Source organism: Hydra vulgaris, chromosome 09 (assembly GCF_038396675.1).
Source record: "Hydra vulgaris chromosome 09, alternate assembly HydraT2T_AEP".
NCBI lineage: Eukaryota > Metazoa > Cnidaria > Hydrozoa > Anthoathecata > Hydridae > Hydra > Hydra vulgaris.
In genome coordinates, this window is record NC_088928.1 from 524,981 (window position 1) to 549,049 (window position 24,069).

Genomic DNA, 24,069 nt, shown 5'->3' on the forward strand with positions numbered 1-24,069 from the left:
TAAAAAAATCTGTTGCTAAATCGAAAAACCAATACATTTTTTTTACAAAAATGCGAAAAACATAAAATTATTCCAAAATCGTTACGAATAAACTCTCCAATAAAAAGTAAAAGAGCAGTAGGTATAATTTTTCGTTTTAGATTTGAACTCTTAATTTGCATAAAAAATGATTCAAAGAAACGATTCTTTAATTTTATGAATGATGTTAAAAAACTTCAAAACTTTCTTAAATGTAAACTTAATGAAGAAGACTATATTAAATTAGAACAAATTACTGAAAAATCAAGGGAAAGCATGTTTGTTAAATCAAAAGAACGATTAATAAAAAAGTTTAACATACTTCAAAGTGAACATGCAAATGGAAAAGATATTGCGAGAAAAACAACAAAATATAAAAAGGACGCAGTTTTAAACCTTTGCGATACCGATATTTCCATAAGTCACAATGATTTTCTAAACCTTGGTCCAAATTTTGTACCATCTTTAAAGTCGATACCATACATGGATATTATAACAACAACAGAGTCTTCTGCGTTAAAATTAGAATACAACAACAAAGTAGAAAACGCACAAAATTTAAGAAAAAATGTTTTAAGAATACTAAAAACGGAGAAAAAAATAAATAACAATCTGACAAAAGAACAGAGGATATCTTTTAGAGAAATAAAAAACGATGAAACCATTGCTATATACCCGTTTGACAAAGGAACAGGTTTTGTAAGAATTGAACATTCTAAAGCTTTAGAAAAAATCCGTGAACAAATTGGTCCGACAAAAATTATTAGTGAAGACCCTACTGCCAGTTACGCGGCAAAAATTAGAAGATTTCTTTCAAAACTAAATAAAAAACAGCGTTTTTCTAAAGAGGAATACGAAAAAATATATCCAAGTGATCCTATCCCACCTCGAATGTATGGAGTAATAAAAGCTCATAAACCGGAAAAATCGTACCCTATGAGAATAATTATCTCTACCATTGGCACACCAAACCACGGAATATCAGAATTCTTAGTTAAGATAATACAACCAGTCTTAAATGAAAATCCGACACGATTAAAAAACTCTTTTGACTTTATAAAAAAAGCTGAAAATTGGAATGTCGCCAACAATGATATTCAAGTATCTTATGATGTTGTAAATTTGTACCCGTCAATTCCGTTAAAAGAAGCCACCGTTATACTTTTAGAACAATTAAGTAACAATTTATCATATAAAAACTTAACAAAACTAAGTATACCTGAAATAAAGCAACTCATAGAACTTTGCTTATATCAATGTTATTTTCATTGGAACAATGAGATTCACGTAATGGAAAACTCAGGACCAATCGGACTTTCTTTCATGGTTGTTCTCGCGGAATCTTTTCTACAATTCCATGAAAATAATGCAATTAAAATGGCTTTGACACAAAATCCGGCACTTAATCTAAAATCATTTTTAAGATACGTTGACGATAGTCATGCAAGATTTCCTAACATCAAACAAGCAAAACAGTTCCAAGATATTTTAAATCAACAACATCCTGCAATACAATACACAATTGAAGTTGAAAACGAAACAAAAACGCTTAACTTTCTTGACATAACCATTACAAATAACACACTAGGAAAATATGAGTACAAAGTATATCGAAAAGAGGCAATCACTAACATTCAAATTAAACCGCATTCAAATCACGATCCAAATATTTTAACAGCTATATTTAAAGGTTTTCTCCACAGAGCTTACTCCATCTGTAGTAAACATCATTTGCAAAACGAAATAAATTTTTTAATTGACATGTTTATTGAAAATGGGTACGATGAAAAGCTATTGAGGAATATTACACACCAATTCCATCAAAAAAGACAAAATAAAAACAAAATTCCATCAGAATGCAACAATCTTCCTGTAGTGTCTTTACCTTGGGTACCAGGCCTTTCACCAAAACTTCGAAAAATATTCCGAAAAGCAGGGTACAGAGCAGTATTTAAATCAAACCCAAATTTAAGATCTTTATTAACATCAAAAAACAAAACAAAACTACCAAGTAACAGCCAACCTGGAACGTATATAATAAAATGCAACTGCTCCAAAGTCTACATAGGTGAAACAAAAATGCAGGTAAGTACGCGGATGCATCAACATCAGAAGAGCATTAATGAAAACAAGCCTAATCTATCTGCATTAGCATATCATAAAACCTTTTGCAAAGAAAATATTATTTGGGAAAAAACAAGAACGTTAAAAGTAGAAAATAAAAAGTTTGAAAGAAAAATTAGAGAGGCGTTAGAAATACAAAACAACATGTGCTCTGCGCGAAACGGCGGAATTAACCTTGATGAAGGCCAATATGTAAAAACTATGTTTTGGACGCCATTTTTAAAATTTAAAAATCAAAAGAAGCCATTCAACCGCTGACGTCAATAGTAACAATTTTATATAAACTATAACGATTAAAAATTATTGTAACATTTTACAAGCTGATGATGCTGGTATCTATAACCCAGCGAAAATTTCTTATAAAATAATATTATTTGTATTGAGAGAAACTGTATTTCTTGATGTTTTAAAATAATATGTAATATACTCTCATACAAGATGTCATCTTTCAAATTTCTAATTACAGCTAAATACGGAGCTGAAATCTACAAAAGCACTGAACAATTACAATCGTTAAAAAAATCTGTTGCTAAATCGAAAAACCAATACATTTTTTTTACAAAAATGCGAAAAACATAAAATTATTCCAAAATCGTTACGAATAAACTCTCCAATAAAAAGTAAAAGAGCAGTAGGTATAATTTTTCGTTTTAGATTTGAACTCTTAATTTGCATAAAAAATGATTCAAAGAAACGATTCTTTAATTTTATGAATGATGTTAAAAAACTTCAAAACTTTCTTAAATGTAAACTTAATGAAGAAGACTATATTAAATTAGAACAAATTACTGAAAAATCAAGGGAAAGCATGTTTGTTAAATCAAAAGAACGATTAATAAAAAAGTTTAACATACTTCAAAGTGAACATGCAAATGGAAAAGATATTGCGAGAAAAACAACAAAATATAAAAAGGACGCAGTTTTAAACCTTTGCGATACCGATATTTCCATAAGTCACAATGATTTTCTAAACCTTGGTCCAAATTTTGTACCATCTTTAAAGTCGATACCATACATGGATATTATAACAACAACAGAGTCTTCTGCGTTAAAATTAGAATACAACAACAAAGTAGAAAACGCACAAAATTTAAGAAAAAATGTTTTAAGAATACTAAAAACGGAGAAAAAAATAAATAACAATCTGACAAAAGAACAGAGGATATCTTTTAGAGAAATAAAAAACGATGAAACCATTGCTATATACCCGTTTGACAAAGGAACAGGTTTTGTAAGAATTGAACATTCTAAAGCTTTAGAAAAAATCCGTGAACAAATTGGTCCGACAAAAATTATTAGTGAAGACCCTACTGCCAGTTACGCGGCAAAAATTAGAAGATTTCTTTCAAAACTAAATAAAAAACAGCGTTTTTCTAAAGAGGAATACGAAAAAATATATCCAAGTGATCCTATCCCACCTCGAATGTATGGAGTAATAAAAGCTCATAAACCGGAAAAATCGTACCCTATGAGAATAATTATCTCTACCATTGGCACACCAAACCACGGAATATCAGAATTCTTAGTTAAGATAATACAACCAGTCTTAAATGAAAATCCGACACGATTAAAAAACTCTTTTGACTTTATAAAAAAAGCTGAAAATTGGAATGTCGCCAACAATGATATTCAAGTATCTTATGATGTTGTAAATTTGTACCCGTCAATTCCGTTAAAAGAAGCCACCGTTATACTTTTAGAACAATTAAGTAACAATTTATCATATAAAAACTTAACAAAACTAAGTATACCTGAAATAAAGCAACTCATAGAACTTTGCTTATATCAATGTTATTTTCATTGGAACAATGAGATTCACGTAATGGAAAACTCAGGACCAATCGGACTTTCTTTCATGGTTGTTCTCGCGGAATCTTTTCTACAATTCCATGAAAATAATGCAATTAAAATGGCTTTGACACAAAATCCGGCACTTAATCTAAAATCATTTTTAAGATACGTTGACGATAGTCATGCAAGATTTCCTAACATCAAACAAGCAAAACAGTTCCAAGATATTTTAAATCAACAACATCCTGCAATACAATACACAATTGAAGTTGAAAACGAAACAAAAACGCTTAACTTTCTTGACATAACCATTACAAATAACACACTAGGAAAATATGAGTACAAAGTATATCGAAAAGAGGCAATCACTAACATTCAAATTAAACCGCATTCAAATCACGATCCAAATATTTTAACAGCTATATTTAAAGGTTTTCTCCACAGAGCTTACTCCATCTGTAGTAAACATCATTTGCAAAACGAAATAAATTTTTTAATTGACATGTTTATTGAAAATGGGTACGATGAAAAGCTATTGAGGAATATTACACACCAATTCCATCAAAAAAGACAAAATAAAAACAAAATTCCATCAGAATGCAACAATCTTCCTGTAGTGTCTTTACCTTGGGTACCAGGCCTTTCACCAAAACTTCGAAAAATATTCCGAAAAGCAGGGTACAGAGCAGTATTTAAATCAAACCCAAATTTAAGATCTTTATTAACATCAAAAAACAAAACAAAACTACCAAGTAACAGCCAACCTGGAACGTATATAATAAAATGCAACTGCTCCAAAGTCTACATAGGTGAAACAAAAATGCAGGTAAGTACGCGGATGCATCAACATCAGAAGAGCATTAATGAAAACAAGCCTAATCTATCTGCATTAGCATATCATAAAACCTTTTGCAAAGAAAATATTATTTGGGAAAAAACAAGAACGTTAAAAGTAGAAAATAAAAAGTTTGAAAGAAAAATTAGAGAGGCGTTAGAAATACAAAACAACATGTGCTCTGCGCGAAACGGCGGAATTAACCTTGATGAAGGCCAATATGTAAAAACTATGTTTTGGACGCCATTTTTAAAATTTAAAAATCAAAAGAAGCCATTCAACCGCTGACGTCAATAGTAACAATTTTATATAAACTATAACGATTAAAAATTATTGTAACATTTTACAAGCTGATGATGCTGGTATCTATAACCCAGCGAAAATTTCTTATAAAATAATATTATTTGTATTGAGAGAAACTGTATTTCTTGATGTTTTAAAATAATATATAATATACTCTCATACAAGATGTCATCTTTCAAATATATCTATATATATATATATATATATATATATATATATATATATATATATATATATTAATGTGAGTCGAAATGTAAAAAATATTAAGTTGGAGATCCTGTACATGTCTAAAAAGTTGCTTTTTGATGTACTTGTTTGAAAAAACCTCACTTTTTATTTTGTGGACAGTGCACCTTACCAGTAAATGGCAAATAATTAACGACAGGCAATTCATTCGGATCATATTCTAGAGCTGAGCTAATTGTACCTGTTGATGTGAAAGTTCCTGTAGTTCAAGCAAAATCCACGCGTGCCAAAAACCTTCTACCTAAGTTATCCTCCAATTTTCTTATGATTCCGTTGCTTTAACCTGTATTATTATTTGTGCCATCACACACAACACCTTGAATGCTTTCTACGGAGTTTGTCTTTATAATAACTGACATTAACTCCTTTGTTATATCAGGAGCTTTACTATTTTCAGGAACTACATGATCGATGTTTATGTTTCCTGGATACGAGACAATACTATAGTGTTCTTCTTTTTTACTTCTTTTACAACTAAAACTCTCAACTAATGTAACGTCTTGTTTTCCAACAAAGCCTATACAGCACAATTCCTTATTGCACTGCATATGTTCTTCAACCAGAGAATCTCTCCAGAAATTCCTTTGTCGACGTAGCTTTGAAGGATCAAAAATTGTTGCTGAAGACAACATACTGCGGTCTTTTAAAACATCATTAACAATAAGACATGTATCTCTGTTGCTAATTTTGCATCGATCAACTGCTTTACATAATTCCTTGTACTTGTTTCTGTTCTGCATTAATACTGTCTCTTCCTCTGATGTATAATTACTTTCAGACGTGTTATGCTCATCCTCATCAATATCTTCCTCAGTTTCATATTCAACCTCTTTTGACTGTGCTTCATCACACACTGATTTCATAAATTTGCGTTTTTGTCTCTTTTCCAGTGTTGCTATCGTTTCTTTGTCTACTCCACAAATTATCATATTTCTAACAGTTTTCTGGTCAACCCAGAAATCCCACTCTATTAATGGAATTTTATTTGGCAGTGGGCACGTGCATAAGTTTCTATCTCTAATGCCCGAAACAAAGCATTTGCAGGTACAAATGTCAAATAACTGCTTAAAAGAATTCAACTTCTCAGTGAACGTGTCTGATGTTCTTTTTGCATCTGAATATTTTTCAAGTGTATGTAATTTATCCATAAGTCTTCTAATCCTTATGATTGTGCTATTCACTTCTATTGTGGGAATACTTGCTTTTGAATAAATACATTTCACTCTGTCTGCTAAAATTGAATATCTTTCTTGCAAGCTAATTTCTAATACTGTTTTCTGATTATAATAGAACGCCGTAATAACGTCTTCATATGATAGGATTTGATTTTCAGGAAGATCAACTAACTGTCCAAACAATGGATGTTTAGTTGCACTTCGTGTACACATACTATCCATATTTAATATAATTTGTCTAAAATAATAAAAAAAACTACAACAACAAGTTATGTTTACAATAAATAAAAGCTGTTAAAACAATTTTTCATAAGAATTTAGTCAATAAATATTCCAATATTTATACAGACTATAATATGTTTAGCCCTCTCATAAATAGGCCTACATGTTAAATGAAGTGATCTTTCTACAGTCTAAACTATAGCCTACTGTAGTATACATCTATATTAGCCTACTTGAATTTTACTATAGATCTATTATTGCAAAGAAGAAAATAAAATTACAAAATAATATATTAGATATTTTGCTTTTTTCTAAAAAATCCAGCACATGGTTTGTTGCTAATGTTGGTGACGTCACATGTAAATAACGTTATAAAATTTATTCAATTCTTTTTTAGCACTTGTAGTTAGGTGCTAAATCATTTGCCAATGCATTTTAGCCAATGATTTATAGTTGGTACGTATTTAGATTGTACCAAGGAAATGGTTAAAATACATCAAACAAGGTAAGACTTTAATCAAAAGTTGGGACCCCTAAACGTTTCATAAAAAATCTTTAAATATTATTTTCATACTGTACTGATCCCAAGACAACTTTTTGTTTATGTACAGTAAAGATAACCACCCTAATATTATATATAAATTAACTTTTTTCAAACTTTTTGCATAATTCAAGTCAGGACGCATAAAGCAAGATCAAATATAAAAAAAAAAGTTTAATTTCAAGAAAATTTTCTGGTAGATAAAAATAAATCATGTTTTTTAATGCATTTTAATGCAAATAGATTAGCTATTCCAGAAAAAAAAGTAAAAATCAATAAAGGATTTGATGCTGAAAAATGTATTAAAAATCAGGATCACACTTACACTGTCTAATCTTCAATAATCACTGTCTAAGTCTTCAACGTGCTAATAATCACTGCCTAAGTCTTCAACGTGCTAATATCATTTAAGAACTTTTCAAAAATTTGTACATAGGCTCAAAGGCAACAGCACTATTGGTAATCATTAAAATATTTCTTTTAGCAATGATGGCAGACACAGGTTCTCTTTCAGCACGAATTGATGCCTTTTAGAAGCATTGCATTCGTTATTGGAACAGTTATCACCAAATATTTAGAGTATTAGATAAATAAAATGCAATTTTAACGAAATAACTTTAATTTATTTTGTGCACTTATAAAAGGACTGGACACTAAAAAAACGCAAACAAATAATCAAATAAATATTACAAGTAGCCAGGCTATCTGTTTCTTTTGACTCTAAAAAAGAGCAATGTTTCAAAATTCACCATAAAAGATTTACTCTGTTTTGCGAGAAATAAATTGCGATATAATTGGAAACATCTGTTATTAATTTTTTTATTAAAATTAATTTTCTCAATTACAATGTTTCAGAGCCAACGACTGCTGGGGGAGGGGGCGCCAAGGACATGTCCTCCCTTCCCCATTCCTCCCACACACACACATACTTTTTTTCTAAAGGAAATTTTTTTTATTTAAGAAAATTCTAGATTTAGAGGACTTTTTTAAAAAATTGACGATAGTGCCACTACACTTTGAAACCTGTGTCGTCGACTCTGAATCTTTATAAATTTTTTCCAAATTCTTTGAAAATATATATTCAAAACGTTTGTAAGCATCTAAACTAGCTTATTTTGCAAACAAATCAAAATTGATATTTTTTAACTTAAGGCGCACAGTGAAGCGAAATGGTCACAAAGCGGCCAAAACTCAAAATTTTGTAAAGTAATAAACGTTTTTATTAAATTATTGTTCCAATACAAAAACAAACTTAAACAGTGGGTAATTAAAAACATTCCAAGTTGTAGACCTCTCCCCTTACCCCATCTTCCCTCCCCCTCCTCCCTTGAATTTTTAATGCAACTTTTTTTAATTTTTAGATTCTAGAAGTTATTCTAAAAATATTTTCTTAGTGAAAAAAATATTTACCTTATTTATTAAGCATTAATATGTAATCCCTGATTACATATACTGATAAATGAATTTTTACATGAAAAAGTTTAAATTTGAAAAGATAACATTTATTAAGAAATAAAATAACTATTCATCTCCTCTGAGGAGGTCCTGTACATCAGGTTCAAGGTTAGGACCAGAAAATGTCTTGGGGTTCCTGAAAGCAATTGAAGAGATGGCAGGGTTGCTTCTTATTAGTAATTAATGGAATTGGTTCTGCATCACATTAATTCTAGATGTTTAGCATGTGTGATTGAGTCTTGGATTTCGTATGACCTTATTTTGTGCTTCCTGAGCCGTCTCCGAATACGCTCCAATGGAAAGATCCAAATGCTCACCAATTAAAAATCCATGTTCCAGAACCTTATGAAGTGTTGGTGGCATAATGTAATAAAGATAGGTTTCCACTATCAGCTCTGAAGTTTTATGATAGTATGCTTTAAAAGCATCTAAGTTCAGGTGGAATCCACTGCAAACGACATTCAATATGTTTCTTAGTCTTAAAATGATGTCCAAACTAACTCCTGTTATTTCAGAGAAAGATTCTGCTGCTAGAAATGCTCTCCTTGCAGTGTTTCCTGTATTAGTATTTCCAAATCCCTGCTTAGGAATATTAACCACTAAGTTTAATATCTCTCTAAACTTTCTTTTGATTTCTTTTTTTCGAGATTTTACAAATAATTTATCTTCTGGAGATCGGGACTGGTATATTTTAATATCCGTTTTATATCCAAAGTGTAGAATGAATTCTAAAATTCGAATCCAACATTGCAGTGTGCATAATCCTAAAGCTATAGCTTGCTTATTGCAAACTTTTTCTCTAACTATATCCAGCTTGTTCATTTCACTAGGCTTGGCAGAACAAACATTGCAAGATTGAGTTGAGTTTGTATCTGTTATAGCATTCACTGCCTTGCCGTCCAACATGGTCATCTCAATTTTTATCTTTATTTTTGTTTTCTGGTTAGAGGGGATTTCAAGTTCAAAATCTTGAAGACTTTCTATTTGCTTCCTAACATCTAATTCTTCAACTCTTGTTGACTCTTTTGTTTCTTTTTGGTATTGCAGGTGAAGAGGCCTGCAAAAGTGGGGGCTTGAAGGCATTGGGTTTGACCATACAGTGATGGCCCCTATTTTCAGTTTTAACAGAATAATTGCAGTTTGGAACAAGGATTCTTTGTTTTCAACTCCTGTTGAAAGATCTGTGTAATTAAACCTTTGATTGTATACACTTTGAGATGAGGCTCAATCCATTCCAGCTTTCATATAGAATTTTCCAGTTGTTTCCGATCCATCTAGACACTCTGTATTAGATATGTTTATAATTCTTGATAAAGTGTGCACACTTTATCAAGAATTTATGCGTACAAACACATTAACAACAATTATCCACTTTAGTTATAAACCACTACACGTCATGTAACATTTAACATAATATAATCACATCATGTTAACAACATCTGTATTCAAGATTCATCTATTTTTTATACTATTTTGGAAAGTTGGATTAAGTCATTACGTTCGCGTCTTTTTTCAAGAGTCGTTAATTTAAAGTAGGTTAGTCTACTTTCATAGTTTTTCCCTTGAAGACATTTTTTTCGTGTTGCTTTACGTTGTATCGATTAAATTTTTTTTTATCTTGTTCTAAGTAAGGACACCACACTGAATTTGCGTAGTCTAGATGCGGTCTTAAAAGAGAGGTGTACAATATTTTAGATGCGTTTATGTCTAAGTTTTTAAATGAATGTTTTATTATTCCTAACATTTTATTAGCTTTACCAGACGCATAATTAACTTGACTGGACCATTTTAAGTCGTTTGAAATCGTAATTTCTAAATCTTTTTCAATTTTTGTTTCTGGTAATTCAACTCTATTTAGCACTGAATCATACATTGTGTATATATGCCTAGTATTTTTGCTACCTATATGCATACGTTTACATTTGCTGACATTAAATTTTAATAGCCATAATTGTGACCATGTCATTAATTTGTTTAGATCTGTTTGAGTCTTTTCTATATCAGAAGATGATCTAATTATGTTAATTAGTTTAATATCATCAGCATACATTTTACAGTTCGTTGATAACTCATTCGGTAAGTCGTTTATATAAACAATAAACATAAACGGACCCAAGACAGACCCTTGCGGTACTCCACTTGTAAATGGAGACCAATTTGAAAATCCGCCGTTGCAGACGACACGTTGCACTCTATTACTTACTAAATTTTTGCACCATCTAACTGCTTTTTTGTTAAATCCATAACTTTTTAGTTTAAGACACAATCTGTTGTGAGGCACGGAATCGAAAGCTTTTTTCATATCTAGGAAAATGATATCTACTGGTAAATTATCTTCCATTGCTTGAGTTATTAGATCCATAAATTCTATAACCGTTTGTACAACGGTTTTTTTTTTTAGAAAATCCATGTTGTTTCTTAGTCAAGAGATTGTTATTTTCTAAGTGCGACATAAATGTAGCTTTTAAGATACGTTCCATTACTTTACTTATAACTAAAGTAAGTGATACTGGTCGATAACTTGATGGTTCCGATTTATCTCCACTTTTAAATAATAGTGTTATATTAGCATTTAACCACATCGATGGAATTATTCCAGTGTCATACGATTTATTAAAAATAAGTGATAAAGGAAGTGAGAACGCATCTGCGCAACACTTTAAAGGAAATGGGTGAACTCCATCTACTCCTGTACATTTATTTGGATTTAGTGACTTCAGGATTATATAAACTTTGTCAGGTGAAAATGTAGGGTCATTACAAATAATGTTTGTCCTATTTTTAAAGAATGGCATATTGTCACTAATTTCATTGGTGAAAACGGAGCTAAAATAGTTATTTAAGGAATGCGCTATTGATAAATAATTTGTTTCAAGTTTGCCGTTTACATTTTAATGCGTTAATTCCTTCTTTAACTTTTGATTTTTTGTTTATATATGCATAAATTGCTTTTGGGTTATTTTTAACGTTTAAGGCGATGGTTGTTTCATATAATTTAATTTGGTTCTTAATTTCTTTTTTTACTTTATTTCTAATTGATTTGTATTCTAATACATTTCCTTTGTTTAAAAAACGATTATGTAAACATTTTCTCCAGAGGTTTCTTTTCTTTCTAATTAACTTTTTTAAGTAAGAGTTCATCCAAGGCGCTTTTGTTTTAACAATTCCCTTTGTAATTGTTGAAATGAAATATATAAGACCTTTATTGTAAATACCGGCAAATTTGTTGTATGAAACATTAGCATCTAAATTTTTGAATTCAAGATGCCAGCCGTAGCTATTTAGCATATCGGAAAAGCCATTATAATTGCCGTATTTGTACTGAGTTATATTTTTTTTTACTGTTTCCGTTTTTTTTTTAATTATTTCTAAAGCAATACAAAAACTTTAGGATCTGATGACCGTGACTAAGTGCACCCAAATTATCAAAATGATTCAAATCAACTATTCTTAGGTCAAGAACATTATTTGATTTAAATTCATTAATTTGAAAAGTTGGTTTAATTACGTTTTGTGTTATAAAACAATCATTTAAACATTTTAAGAACTCTTTAGCAGAAATATCTGAATTATAAATAAGTTCGCCGATGTTTTCTTTATTTAATCGAAAAGTAGTTAAAATCTCCACATATCAATAGGCCGGAATACTTACTTTTTATCAATAGATTGCAACTTCGTTTAATTGAATTTATTATTTTTAGATTAGATTCATAGTCAATTGTGCCTGGTCTATAAATGCATCCGCAAAGTATCTTTTCATTGCCAATATGCAATGATGTCCAAACTTGCTCTAAGTCGTCATCATTTAACATTTTATCAGAAACTGTACAGATTTAATATTTTCTTTGATTTATATGCATACTCTCCCTTCTTGTTTACCTACTCGATCTTTGCGAAATATATTATAATCGGGAACATTACCTAATGACTTTTCATTAAACCATGTTTCACTAATAAAAAGTATCTGTGGGTAAGATGTGACTATTTCAGCAATAAATTCATTGTATTTACAATTTAATGATGTAGCATTTGTATACTAACATGATAAAAAATTTTCTGTTACGTCGTTATTATTAATTGTTAGTTTTTTTGTATTTTCAGATAATATGTTTATTGACTCAATTGATTTTGACACGTAATTTATTTTTTTAAATATGATTGAAATTTAAATGATTTTTTAATTGATTAATTACATTAATATGATTTAAATATGATATGAAAAATTGATGGTTTTTTTGTTCTTGTCCGTTGATTTATGATTTTCGATTTTGTTAATCTTATAGTTTTTTGGTAATTGCTATACAGTGATTTTCACTACTCGATCATATCTGATACTGAAATAATAATTATTTTCATTTCTTTGTTTTCTTTCAGTGTTCATTCGGTGACATTCTTCTCTTAAGAGTTTTGCTTTATGTCTTTCTGCTTCTGTAAGATCAGGATTTATGAATACTTTCGAGAACGAGTCATCGTCTTTTAATACTTTTGAAAACTTTAAAACTTTATTTCTTTCATGTTTATCTTTTAAGACAACGATAAAAGGTGGTTGATTTTCGTTCCTTGTTTTTAGCTTGATAATGTGTTCTATATTAACATTTGTATCAATTTTGCTTAAAAATAGTTATCACATTTTTTTATCCTCGTCAAATGCATTATCTTTATTTTTATTCGTAGATGCTGCTAAACCAAAAATAATTACACTCTTTTCTCGCATTTTTCGTTCTTTTGATTCTTTGGCTACTGCACTAATCAGGTTGAGTTGATTTATTGATTTTCTCTTCTGTTTACCTTTTACAACATCAGTCCAAAGTTCCTCGTTACCTTTTTCATAATTACAATTTTTATCTTCTAACTTTTTTATTAATTCTTCTATTTTTTGTTTTTTTTCAGTTAACTGGTCGTCTTTAGCTTTGATTGCTTTTTCAAAAGCTGATACTCTTTTTTCTAGAGCCTCAAAGTCAGCTTTTAATGCCATAATATTAAAAATTTATTAAATTTAAATTTATTTTTTCGTGCTCTCCAACTTTTAAATTGTGTTTTTTTTTCTGTACATATGAATATTCTACATTTTAATTCTATAAGAAGAAGTAAAGAAAACAATTGTAAATTACAGTTATCCTGCATAATACAAGTAGACATAGAGAAAATATTCCTAAATTTCAGTTAACGGTTTCATGTTTTCATTTCATATCCCCGTGTAATAATTTGATGAGATTTGCTTATTGCGTTATTGCGTTATTACGTTGTTATAGTTAACGGTTTCATGTCTTCATTTCATATCCACATGTAATAATTTTAATATTAAGGTTAACCTCGTGTTCTTATATTTTACGATTTTTAACAGTGTTGAGATTTGCTAATTGGAGTGCGGTGTGTATGAAGTTATTTGGATCAATATTTTTTAAACAGGTAAGCAAATAATAGCAGGTATTATAGCAGTTTTAATTTAACAACATTATTTGATAAGTATTTAATTTTAATTTTGTTTTGTGTAACAAGTTAAATTATTATCAACAGTACATCCTAAAATATCTTCACAGGAAAGTTATTCGGAATACACAAAACAATGTAAAAATCAAAATTCTGTTTAGATTCATTTTTTAAAAGGATCAAAAAAACTAACAGAAAAATGAAAATATGTTATGAAATAGTTAAAACCGCTGGTTCAACGACAACACCGCAGCACACGCATGTGTGTTGTACAGCACACGCATGTGTAAGTACAATACACAATATTAATGTATTAAAATGGGATGTCGTGCAAGACGAAGGTCCGGAAAGCAGCGGATCAAAAATGATGATTACAAACTGTTTATTCAACAAAAAAGATGAATCTCTTTCTACAATTTTATATGTGTTTTTTGTACGTCTATCAATTTGAGAAATTTGTTTTTGGCTAGAGGCACTCGAGACTATGTATTATCAAAATCACCTAACTCGATTTGCCAAATGGTTTTAGAATACACACAAAAAATGCGGGCTAAAATGATCCAGGATTTTATAAATATTAAAAAGAAGATAGAACAAGATTTTGCTTAACTCTAGATAAATGAACATCTTCAATAAACCGATGTTATTTAAATGTGAATGTCCATGGCAAGAAACAGTTTTGGAATTTAGGTTTAGTACCTGTTGAAGGACGATTCCCTGCAGAGAAATACATCACGGCTCTGAAAACCACATTGCAAGACAACAATCTAAATATCGATAAAGATATCACGTCTATAACAACTGATGGGGCAGCTGTGATGCAAAAAGTTGGACGGCTTTTACCATGTAATCAGCAGTTGTGCTTCCCACATGCGATATATTTAGCTTGATGTTCTGCATAATAGTTCGAATACAACTGAAATGGTGGCTCCCACATATACAGAAAATGTTAGTGCAGAAGATTAAGTAAGTGATTTCGATGAATCACTGATGATGAGAATGATGATGATGAGAATACATTGAAGATGAAAATGTTGGCTTGATTGAACAAACTTATAATGAAGCTGAGCTTGTTAAGACTGAAGAATTTGGATTTAGTTTTCTCATTAAAAAAGTTCGTTCGATTGTAAAGAAATTTCGTTTCTCGAGAACATCAAATAATATTCTTTAAGTATACGTGAAACAAGAATTTGGAAAACAGTTGAAACTTATTATGGAGACTAGAACCAGATGAAATAGCATAGTCAAAATGCTTGAAAGTTTTAACGAGCTAAAAAGCTGTGTTAGAAAAGCATTGGTTGACATTGCATCTGATATTATTCTGATGTTATTCTAAATGCTGAAATTTTGTTTAAAATTTTGATTAAAAACATTATCTTTGCCATTCTCCCAATGAAGCTCACTGTTAAGCCCTTTGTCGAGAAGATACAAATCAGCTTTCTGCTGATGCGGCATTTTCTTTTATGCTTGAGAATTTCGGATCTGATACATTTCATTAAAATTAAAGAAGAAATTAGAAGACCGAATAAGCCAAAGACGAACTAATGTGTCTGGAACTCTTCAGTATTTACACAATGGCAGAAAAAGTGAGATTCACGCATTTTTAACTAGACCATTGAAAAAAACAATAACCAAAGTTATTGAAAACTTTGCACAAAGATTGATATTTAAGATTAACATGGAAACTTCCTCAGACAAGCAGTCAGAAGCTGACAATGTGATAGAAGTGATGTTGGAAGAACAAACTAAGCCCTTAACATTAATGCAAAATTTGGAGAACAAAATTCAATTGAATTTATCTTCCAACATAACGCCCAACTCAACTCAACAAATAATAAATAGGAGCTTTCAAAAATTAAATCTGAAATAAAATTCTTTAAAAAGAACGGCGTTCGTAGCAAAATATTAGAGTCCGCCTTCTTACATTTGATTTTGATTCCGCCATCAAGCGTGGAGTCTGAGTGAGCTTTCTCAATCGCTGGTAACTTTTGTACAAAAGTTCGAACGAGACTCGGAGACGTAGCTTTATGTGATCTCTGAGTCCTTAAGGCATATTTTATGCAAATAAAACAATAATTTTATGTTTTTGTACTAATTTAATTTGGCATAACTTTGTGCTCCATTTTTTTTTTAAAGTATTTTTTAAGCAATAAATAACAATGAATTATCACAAATAAGTTATTTTTATTATTTTATAGACATAAAAAAATTTAAAATATTTTCGGAATTCGACAGAATTCCAAAGTCCGATTTTTTTATTTTCGTCAAAATTTCCATTCCCTACGTAAACATATAAATAAAAATGCAAGGAAATATAACATATAATGAAATAACTGCAGAAAAAACTAAAAGTTGTATATACATTGTAATAGTACGTATAAAATAGATTTTCTTAAAAGTAAATATAGTTGTCCTTTCTACAAGGCAAAAAGGCATTGTCCAGAATCTTTCTTAAACATCACAAATCTACGATATTTATTATCAACCATATATTATCTACATCATTTACTATTATTCAAGTAAAATATTATAAAATTGTTCAAAGCATATTACTAGCTTTTGACTTAAAGCTATGAATCATAGCTTTATAAACCTTAATCTATAGATACATACTAAATCTAGCTAGCTTTGAGCCTTATAAATAGGCGTTTACCAACCTGTAGCAACCTGTTTCTCAGGGTATTTTTTAATTCTTTTTTCATAACTTTTTGATTCCGTTGAAAAATATTTTAGATTAAAATCAAATAGATTAACTTAAGTTGCTAGCACGTCGAAAATATAGCATCGGGTTGCGCATGCGCATAAAAATCAAAAGCTAAATCTATCGGACGTCCATCGACGTCCACGAATGTCTTATTACGACAACGCAATGGATCAAGTCGAATTTAGACTAAGTTGGAAGTTCTTGGACGTCTAAGCACGCCACGGACGAGTGAACCGGTTTTGAACGTCCATAGGACGTCTAGCTGACGTCCAATGTTTACTGGGTACTGACCAAGTAATAGTAGAATTAGGCACAAAAAACCATGACTTTTTAAAACAATGGAACACGATTGGTTCAAAAACTAAAGTTTATTTTGGTTTGAATTATACAAAATAACAGGAAGCAATTAATATTCAAAAAATCAAAATATTCACCAAAAAAAAATTAATAACTATGGGGTACTTTAAGGTGCTATTTTTGGACCATTATTAGTTCTAATTTATATAAATGATTTGCATTTATCATCAAAAATATTAAATACTATCTTATTTGCAGACGACTCAAGTTTATTTTATTCTCACAAAGATATTAAAGTTCTTTATAAAAAATTTAACAAAAAATTAGATAAGATAAAGAACTGCTTTATAAGTGAACGAATTTCATTAAATAAAGAGAGGGCTAAAACTATTCTGTTCCATAAACTTCGTGAGGCTGTTAATTATTCTTTTAAATTACCCAATCTTTCAATCATCAACTTAATAGTTAAATAGAAAATTGACCACAAATTTCGTAGGAGTGATTGTAGATAAAAAAAAATTGTCCAGAAATTTCAAATTAACAATAAGATCTTACAAATTATTTCCATGTTATATAGGGTTAGGGTTATATAGAACAAAACTTTTTTTTAATGAAACATTCTTGAAAAACCTCTAATTTTAATTGATGCCCAGCTATATATCTTACTCTATCATTGCCTGGGGTAGAGCTAATCGTACAAAACTAAAAAAAGAAATTATTACAAAATTTAATGGCGACTATAAAGACTTTTTTTTTAATTTATTTATTTAGCCGCCCAATTATTTACAAGTTCTGTGTTTTACAATCTTAATATTAATACTGTAATTTAAGTTCGGTGTCGTTAAAGCGAAACTTTTAAGAGTAGTCTTACGTCATTTTAAAGTAGTTTCTAGACTTTTCTATACGCGGTTCTATGGGGACTATGCGGTTTCTATACGCGGTTTCCATGCGGTCTTTCAAGCAATGTCTGCAAACAAATATGAGTTGATAAATTTTTAGTTCCAAGAACAATTTTAGTTCTGTGCAATTTCTTTTTGATTCGGTTTTGTCTTTAATCTTTTTGAAATTGCTTTTTGGTAACTTTAACTTAATTTATTGTTATTTTTTTGTTATTAGAATAATTAATTAATATAATAATTAATAATTACTATATAGTTAATAAAAGTAAACATTTTTGGCGCTACTGCAGTTTCTCCCCCCCCCCCCCCCCCGCTTTTTTATTGCTGATTATGATAGAGAATTTTATGCTGATTAAGAATCGTATAAAAACATAGGTCTGAAAATCTAATTCGCTGTTGAAGTTTAAAAAATTACACTGAAAAACGCTAATAAACTTTGTTGAATTTTATTTATAACCGAGTATGAAAAAATGGCGACTAAAAAATAGCGTTTTTTAGTGTAATTTTTTAAACTTTAACAGCACTTTTTTTGGTTTTCAGGCCTATGTTTTTATACGATTCTTAATCAGCATAAAATTCTCTATCATATTCAGCAATAAAAAAAAAAAGGGAGGGGGGGGAGAAACTGCAGTAGCGCCAAACTTTCTTTATTTTTGTTTTTACAAACATCCGCCTACAGTTTTTTTTTTTTTTTGCGCGTCTTTTAGGCCTGTTATTAAGTAGGCCGTGCTTCAGAGCAAAAGTTTAACCTTACGCTAAGTTTAATGTAGCATTGCTATAAAAATCTATAAAGTAATTCATTAATAATTAAGTTATAACTAAAGTTAATGTTAAAGTCTAAATTTGTTAACTGTTTTACGCAAACTAAATATGAATGATATCCAATAAAATCAATGAAAAACTAATAAAACAAAGAATCATGTCCCTATGCCTCAGAACGATGGAATATATACAGGGTTGTTTTGATTTAAATTGATTTAAATCATGATTTAAATCAGACGAATAAAAATCATGATTTAAATTGAGTTTTTTGATTTTAATTGCTTTTAATGATTTAATATTATAATTCAATCAATTATTAAAGACAAGTCATTGGTCTTATAATAAAATGTCTGACAATATTAAAAAGCTCTACATAATTAGAATATAGATTCTAGTAACATCACTTTTTGTACATTGTGTTAATATGTTAGTAGATACTATCTATTTTATATTATAATTTTATATATAACTACTACAGTGGCATTGCAGTTGTTAAAAGCCGATGTTTTACATTTTAAATGTGTTTTTTTTATTTGATTTTTTTTGTGTTTGATTGTGAAACCCTGTCTTAGATAGATTTTTAAAAATGTTATGCAACAAATTTATACAAAATATACAAAAAAATGATCCCTTACTACATTGGCCGCAACAGAGCTACGGCATCTGATTTTTATAGCAAATATTGAGACCTACATTGGTCAAATGTTGGCCCAACATTGCGAAAAACCGATTTACAGTATTGAAATACTACGCCGAAAAAAACGTTAAAAATAAATGTTAGCCCAACGGAATAAATTTACCAATGTTAAAACTTACGTTGGGCCAATGTAAGCTTGCTGTCTGGGATATAAATATATATATATATATATATATATATATATATATATATATATATATATATATATATATATATATATATATATATATATATATATATATATATATATATATATATATGTATATATATATATATATATATATATATATATATATATATATATATATATATATATATATATATATATATATATATATGTATATATATATATATATATATATATATATATATATATATATATATATATGTATATATATATATATATATATATATATATATATATATATATATATGTATATATATGTATTTATATATGTATATATATATACATATATATGTATATATATATATATATACATATATATGTGTATATATATATATATATATATATGTATATATATATATATATACATATATATGTATATATATATGCATATATATATATATACATATATATGTATATATATATATATATATATATATATATATGTATAAATATATATATGTATATATATATATATATATATATATATATATATATATATATATATATATATGTATGTATGTATGTATGTATGTATGTATGTATGTATGTATGTATGTATGTATGTATGTATGTATGTATGTATGTATATATCGTATGTATGTATATATCGTATATTAATATAAATTCATATCATCCCCCTCAAATCTTAAAACAAATTCCTATTTCAATTAACATTAGACTAAATCATAACTCTTCTAATAAAAATATTTTGGACTCTTTCAAACACGTGTATGAAGATGCTTTTAAAAAAAAGCGGATATAAAAATGTTGAGCTAAAATTTGAAACAAAAATTGCAAAAAAGCGTTAAGTAGAAATAGAAATGTAATTTGATATATATTTGATATAGAAATATAATTTGATATAAATATAAAATAATAAAAGTAGAAATAGAAATATAATTTGGTTCAACCCTAAGCACAGCAAAAATGTTTCAGCATGTATTGGAAATGCGTCTTTAAAATTAGTGGACAAACATTTTCTTCCCTCTAATAAATTGCACAAAATTTTTAACAGAAACACTATTAAAGTAAGGTATATTATATAATATTAAATAATATAAAATAATATTTTAGCAAAAAATATTGAAAGAATCATAAAAGACCACAATTTTGAATTGATTAATAAAAATGAATTTCTTAATGAAAAAATACTGAAAATTGTAATTGCAAGCAAAAGATTGACTGCCCTATGAATGGCAAATGTTTATCAAAAAATATTAATTACAAATGCGTTATTTCCTCACAAAAGAACCCTGATAAGCTATATTTTGGCTTAACCGAGGGCAAATGGAAAATACGTTATGCTAACCACAAACAATCTTTTAAAGATAAAAATACTCAAAAGAGACTATGCTGTCAAAATATATTTGGCAACTAAAAGAAAAAAATATTTATTTTAAATTAAACTGGTCTATTCTCAAAACTGCGCCTGCCTATAATATGATTTCTAAAAAATGCATACTATTTCTTCAAGAAAAATTTGAAATTGTAACTCATTTAGATCAAGAAAATTTACTAAAGAAAAAATCTGAATTAATTTCTAAATGTAGAAAATAAGTAGGAAAATAAATAGAACTTGCACCTTTGATCCGTAAGCACCTTTGATCCTATAGCGTTATCTCCATACTTACATAACTTATCAAAGAGGGCTGGTAACCAGAGTGTTACAAATATTGAATCTTCAAAATTAATAGTGTTTTGGTTCAAGAATAGACCACCATTAAATTTATAAAAAGTTTGATTTTGACGACAAAAAGTAATTCTTTACTTTCACAAGGTGAAAGTAAGAATTACTTTTTGTACTTTTTTTTGAGTTGAGTAATTTTGCTTAAGCCATTTTGTAACTAAACTATTCAACTCTTGCATGATTGTATTTGGTAAGCTATAGAAGCATTTAATATGACAAAAAAAGAGTTTTTCTAAAAATGGATTTGGTTAGTACCCTTCCTCCTAATGCGTTTCTGCACTTTGATCCTATGATCCAATGACACACACACAAACTGTAAAACCAATAAAGTAACATGTACAGCATGTCATATTGTTTTTAAAAAAATTTTTTTCCAAAATAAAGCCTTAAAATGAAGATTTTATACTATTTTGAGTTTTTTTTTGTCGATTTTATACTTTTATATAATTGTATTGTGTTGTATTCATATATATGTATGCGTGTGCATGCGTGCGTGTGTGTGCGTGCGTGTGTGTGTGTGTGTGTGTGTGTGTGTGTGTGTGTGTGTGTGTGTGTGTGTGTGTGTGTGTGTGTGTGTGTGTGTGTGTTAATAAAAAAGGTCCTTGTAAATAGAGCCTTATAAATAATCTTTATAAACGTTCATCCAAAAATTAGGAATAAGATAAAATTATATAAAGATGTTTTATTTTTTATAGTTAAACATGGTGTATCATAAAAAAGGAAAAACCGATTGACCACTTAGATGTAAAGTTTATGAAAATGAAATCCAAGCAGCTATTAATGCAGTTCTTAATGGTGGTACAGTTTATCGTACATCTAAGGAGAGGTGAATAAGTTTAATGACACTTAAGAGATATGTAAGGAAATATTAATTAAATTAAAATAAAGTCTGCAAACCTTACTTCATTACAATGCAAATCTTTACCAAAGAAGAAGAAACATCTTTATCAGACTATCTTATAAGTTCTTCAAAACTTTATCATTGATTGTCAACCAAAACAGCTCAAAAACTTGCCTATGAATTTGCAATTCCTCTGTCTACGCGCATTCCTAAATTGTAAAAAAGTTCACAAATCGCTGGGAAACAGTGGTTTTGTTGTTTTATATTACGTAGGAATGAGTTATCTTTACAAAATCCAGAAACTCCTAGTATAGCATGAGCAACTGTTTTTAATCGTTGTATAGTTTAAGATTTTTCTCCAATATAAAATATTTACATCTGCGACACAAGTTTCAGTCACAAAACATTTATAACGTTAATGAGACAGGTCTGACAACTGTATACAAACTAGTTAAAGTAATTGCTAGTAAAGGAAAGTAAATTGTTGGTAAAAATAAACTAAATAAGCTTCAGGAAATAAAAAAAAATTTCAGTCAAAAAAGAAAAAGCAATGAAATGCAAAATAAGATTTTTATGGCAAGAAAAAGAAAATTTTATGTTGAAAGTGATGAAAAAATTAAATAAATACTTTAAACAACAGTAACAGTGACTGTAAATTAGAACCGCAACACTTTAAAGAAATGTCTTGTAGTTCTATTTCAAGAAATAGTAAAGGAGTAATTTTTTACTTTAACAACTGGGGAAACGTTGAGCCTCAGTAAAAAATAATATTTTTTTTATCGATTTTTTTGCTTTTAAGAAAGATAAATTAGTAGTGAAATTAAAACTTTATTGATTTTTATTATAGACATAGTTTTGATGACTTAAAAATAATTCTTACACATTCATGGTAAAAATATGACTTCGTATCAAATATACATGCATAGGATCAAGGGTGCATATAGGTGGGATCAAGGGAGCATACTGGTATGCACCCTTGATTCCAATTGAGTATTTTTAGTTTTTATAATTTAAAATCCACTAAAGATATTCTGGTAAAAAAACTATTATTAAATTTTAGTAAGGTATGAAATTTTAGTTGGTATGAAAAATGAAAACATATATTCAGTAAATTGGCCTCATAGATTTTTAGGATCATGGGTGCATACTCTCCCCTACCTTTTAAATAATTATACAAACAAATGACCAGTCAAAAATTATTCTAGTTCTAAAGAATTCTTTTCATATTTTTTTAATCTTCTAATGTAGTTGATCCAACTTCCTAGTTGCAAAATAAATACAGTTATTACATAATTAATTATACAATTCCCAACTTCCTGTGAAATATCTTTTCAATATTTGAATTTTTTGATGTTTAAATATTCTTCCTGATGAACCTACTGATGGAGAAGCAAGCTGTCGAAAAATAAAAACTAGATGAGTGTTTTTAATAATTTATTATTGCTCCGTTCTCTAAGAACATTGAGCATTCTATTTGTAAAATACACTAACAAAATATATATATATATATATATATATATATATATATATATATATATATATATATATATATATATATATATTCAAACTTTTATAAGCTTGAAGAAAATAATCAAATATAAATTAAAAGATGCTACACAGTGGGCTCAAACGTCTACTAAGCTATTAATGGTCGATTGATCGTTTAAAAAGTACTCTATTTTGTAAAGTACATTTTAAAATTGTTTAAATATATATTTGTATATACATATATACAGTGGTGGCTCAAAAAATTAGAGCCACCCAACATTATTTACAAATTTGCATATTCTGAAGCTGATTTTCCCTATATTTTGTAATGAGTTAAATTTACAACTATTTATTTTGGGAATATAGG

The 24,069-nt window shown here is 28.7% G+C and overlaps 2 protein-coding genes across 2 annotated transcripts; both read left to right on the forward strand.

Moving 5' to 3' along the window:
• The first annotated feature begins 195 nt into the window (after positions 1-195).
• LOC136084963 (uncharacterized) lies at positions 196-2,400 on the forward strand. The gene has a single exon (XM_065806366.1). It carries the CDS (start codon positions 196-198, stop codon positions 2,398-2,400), a length of 2,205 nt encoding a protein of 734 aa, XP_065662438.1.
• A 451-nt stretch (positions 2,401-2,851) lies between these two features.
• Positions 2,852-5,056, forward strand: LOC136084964 (uncharacterized). Its single transcript, XM_065806367.1, has one exon. The coding sequence runs from the start codon at positions 2,852-2,854 to the stop codon at positions 5,054-5,056; it is 2,205 nt and encodes a 734-aa protein (XP_065662439.1).
• Positions 5,057-24,069: the final 19,013 nt, after the last annotated feature.

Coding starts and splice junctions, on each gene's coding strand:
- LOC136084963 (XM_065806366.1), top strand. CDS start 196: ATGAATGATGTTAAAAAACTTCAAAACTTTCTTAAATGTAAACTTAAT.
- LOC136084964 (XM_065806367.1), top strand. CDS start 2,852: ATGAATGATGTTAAAAAACTTCAAAACTTTCTTAAATGTAAACTTAAT.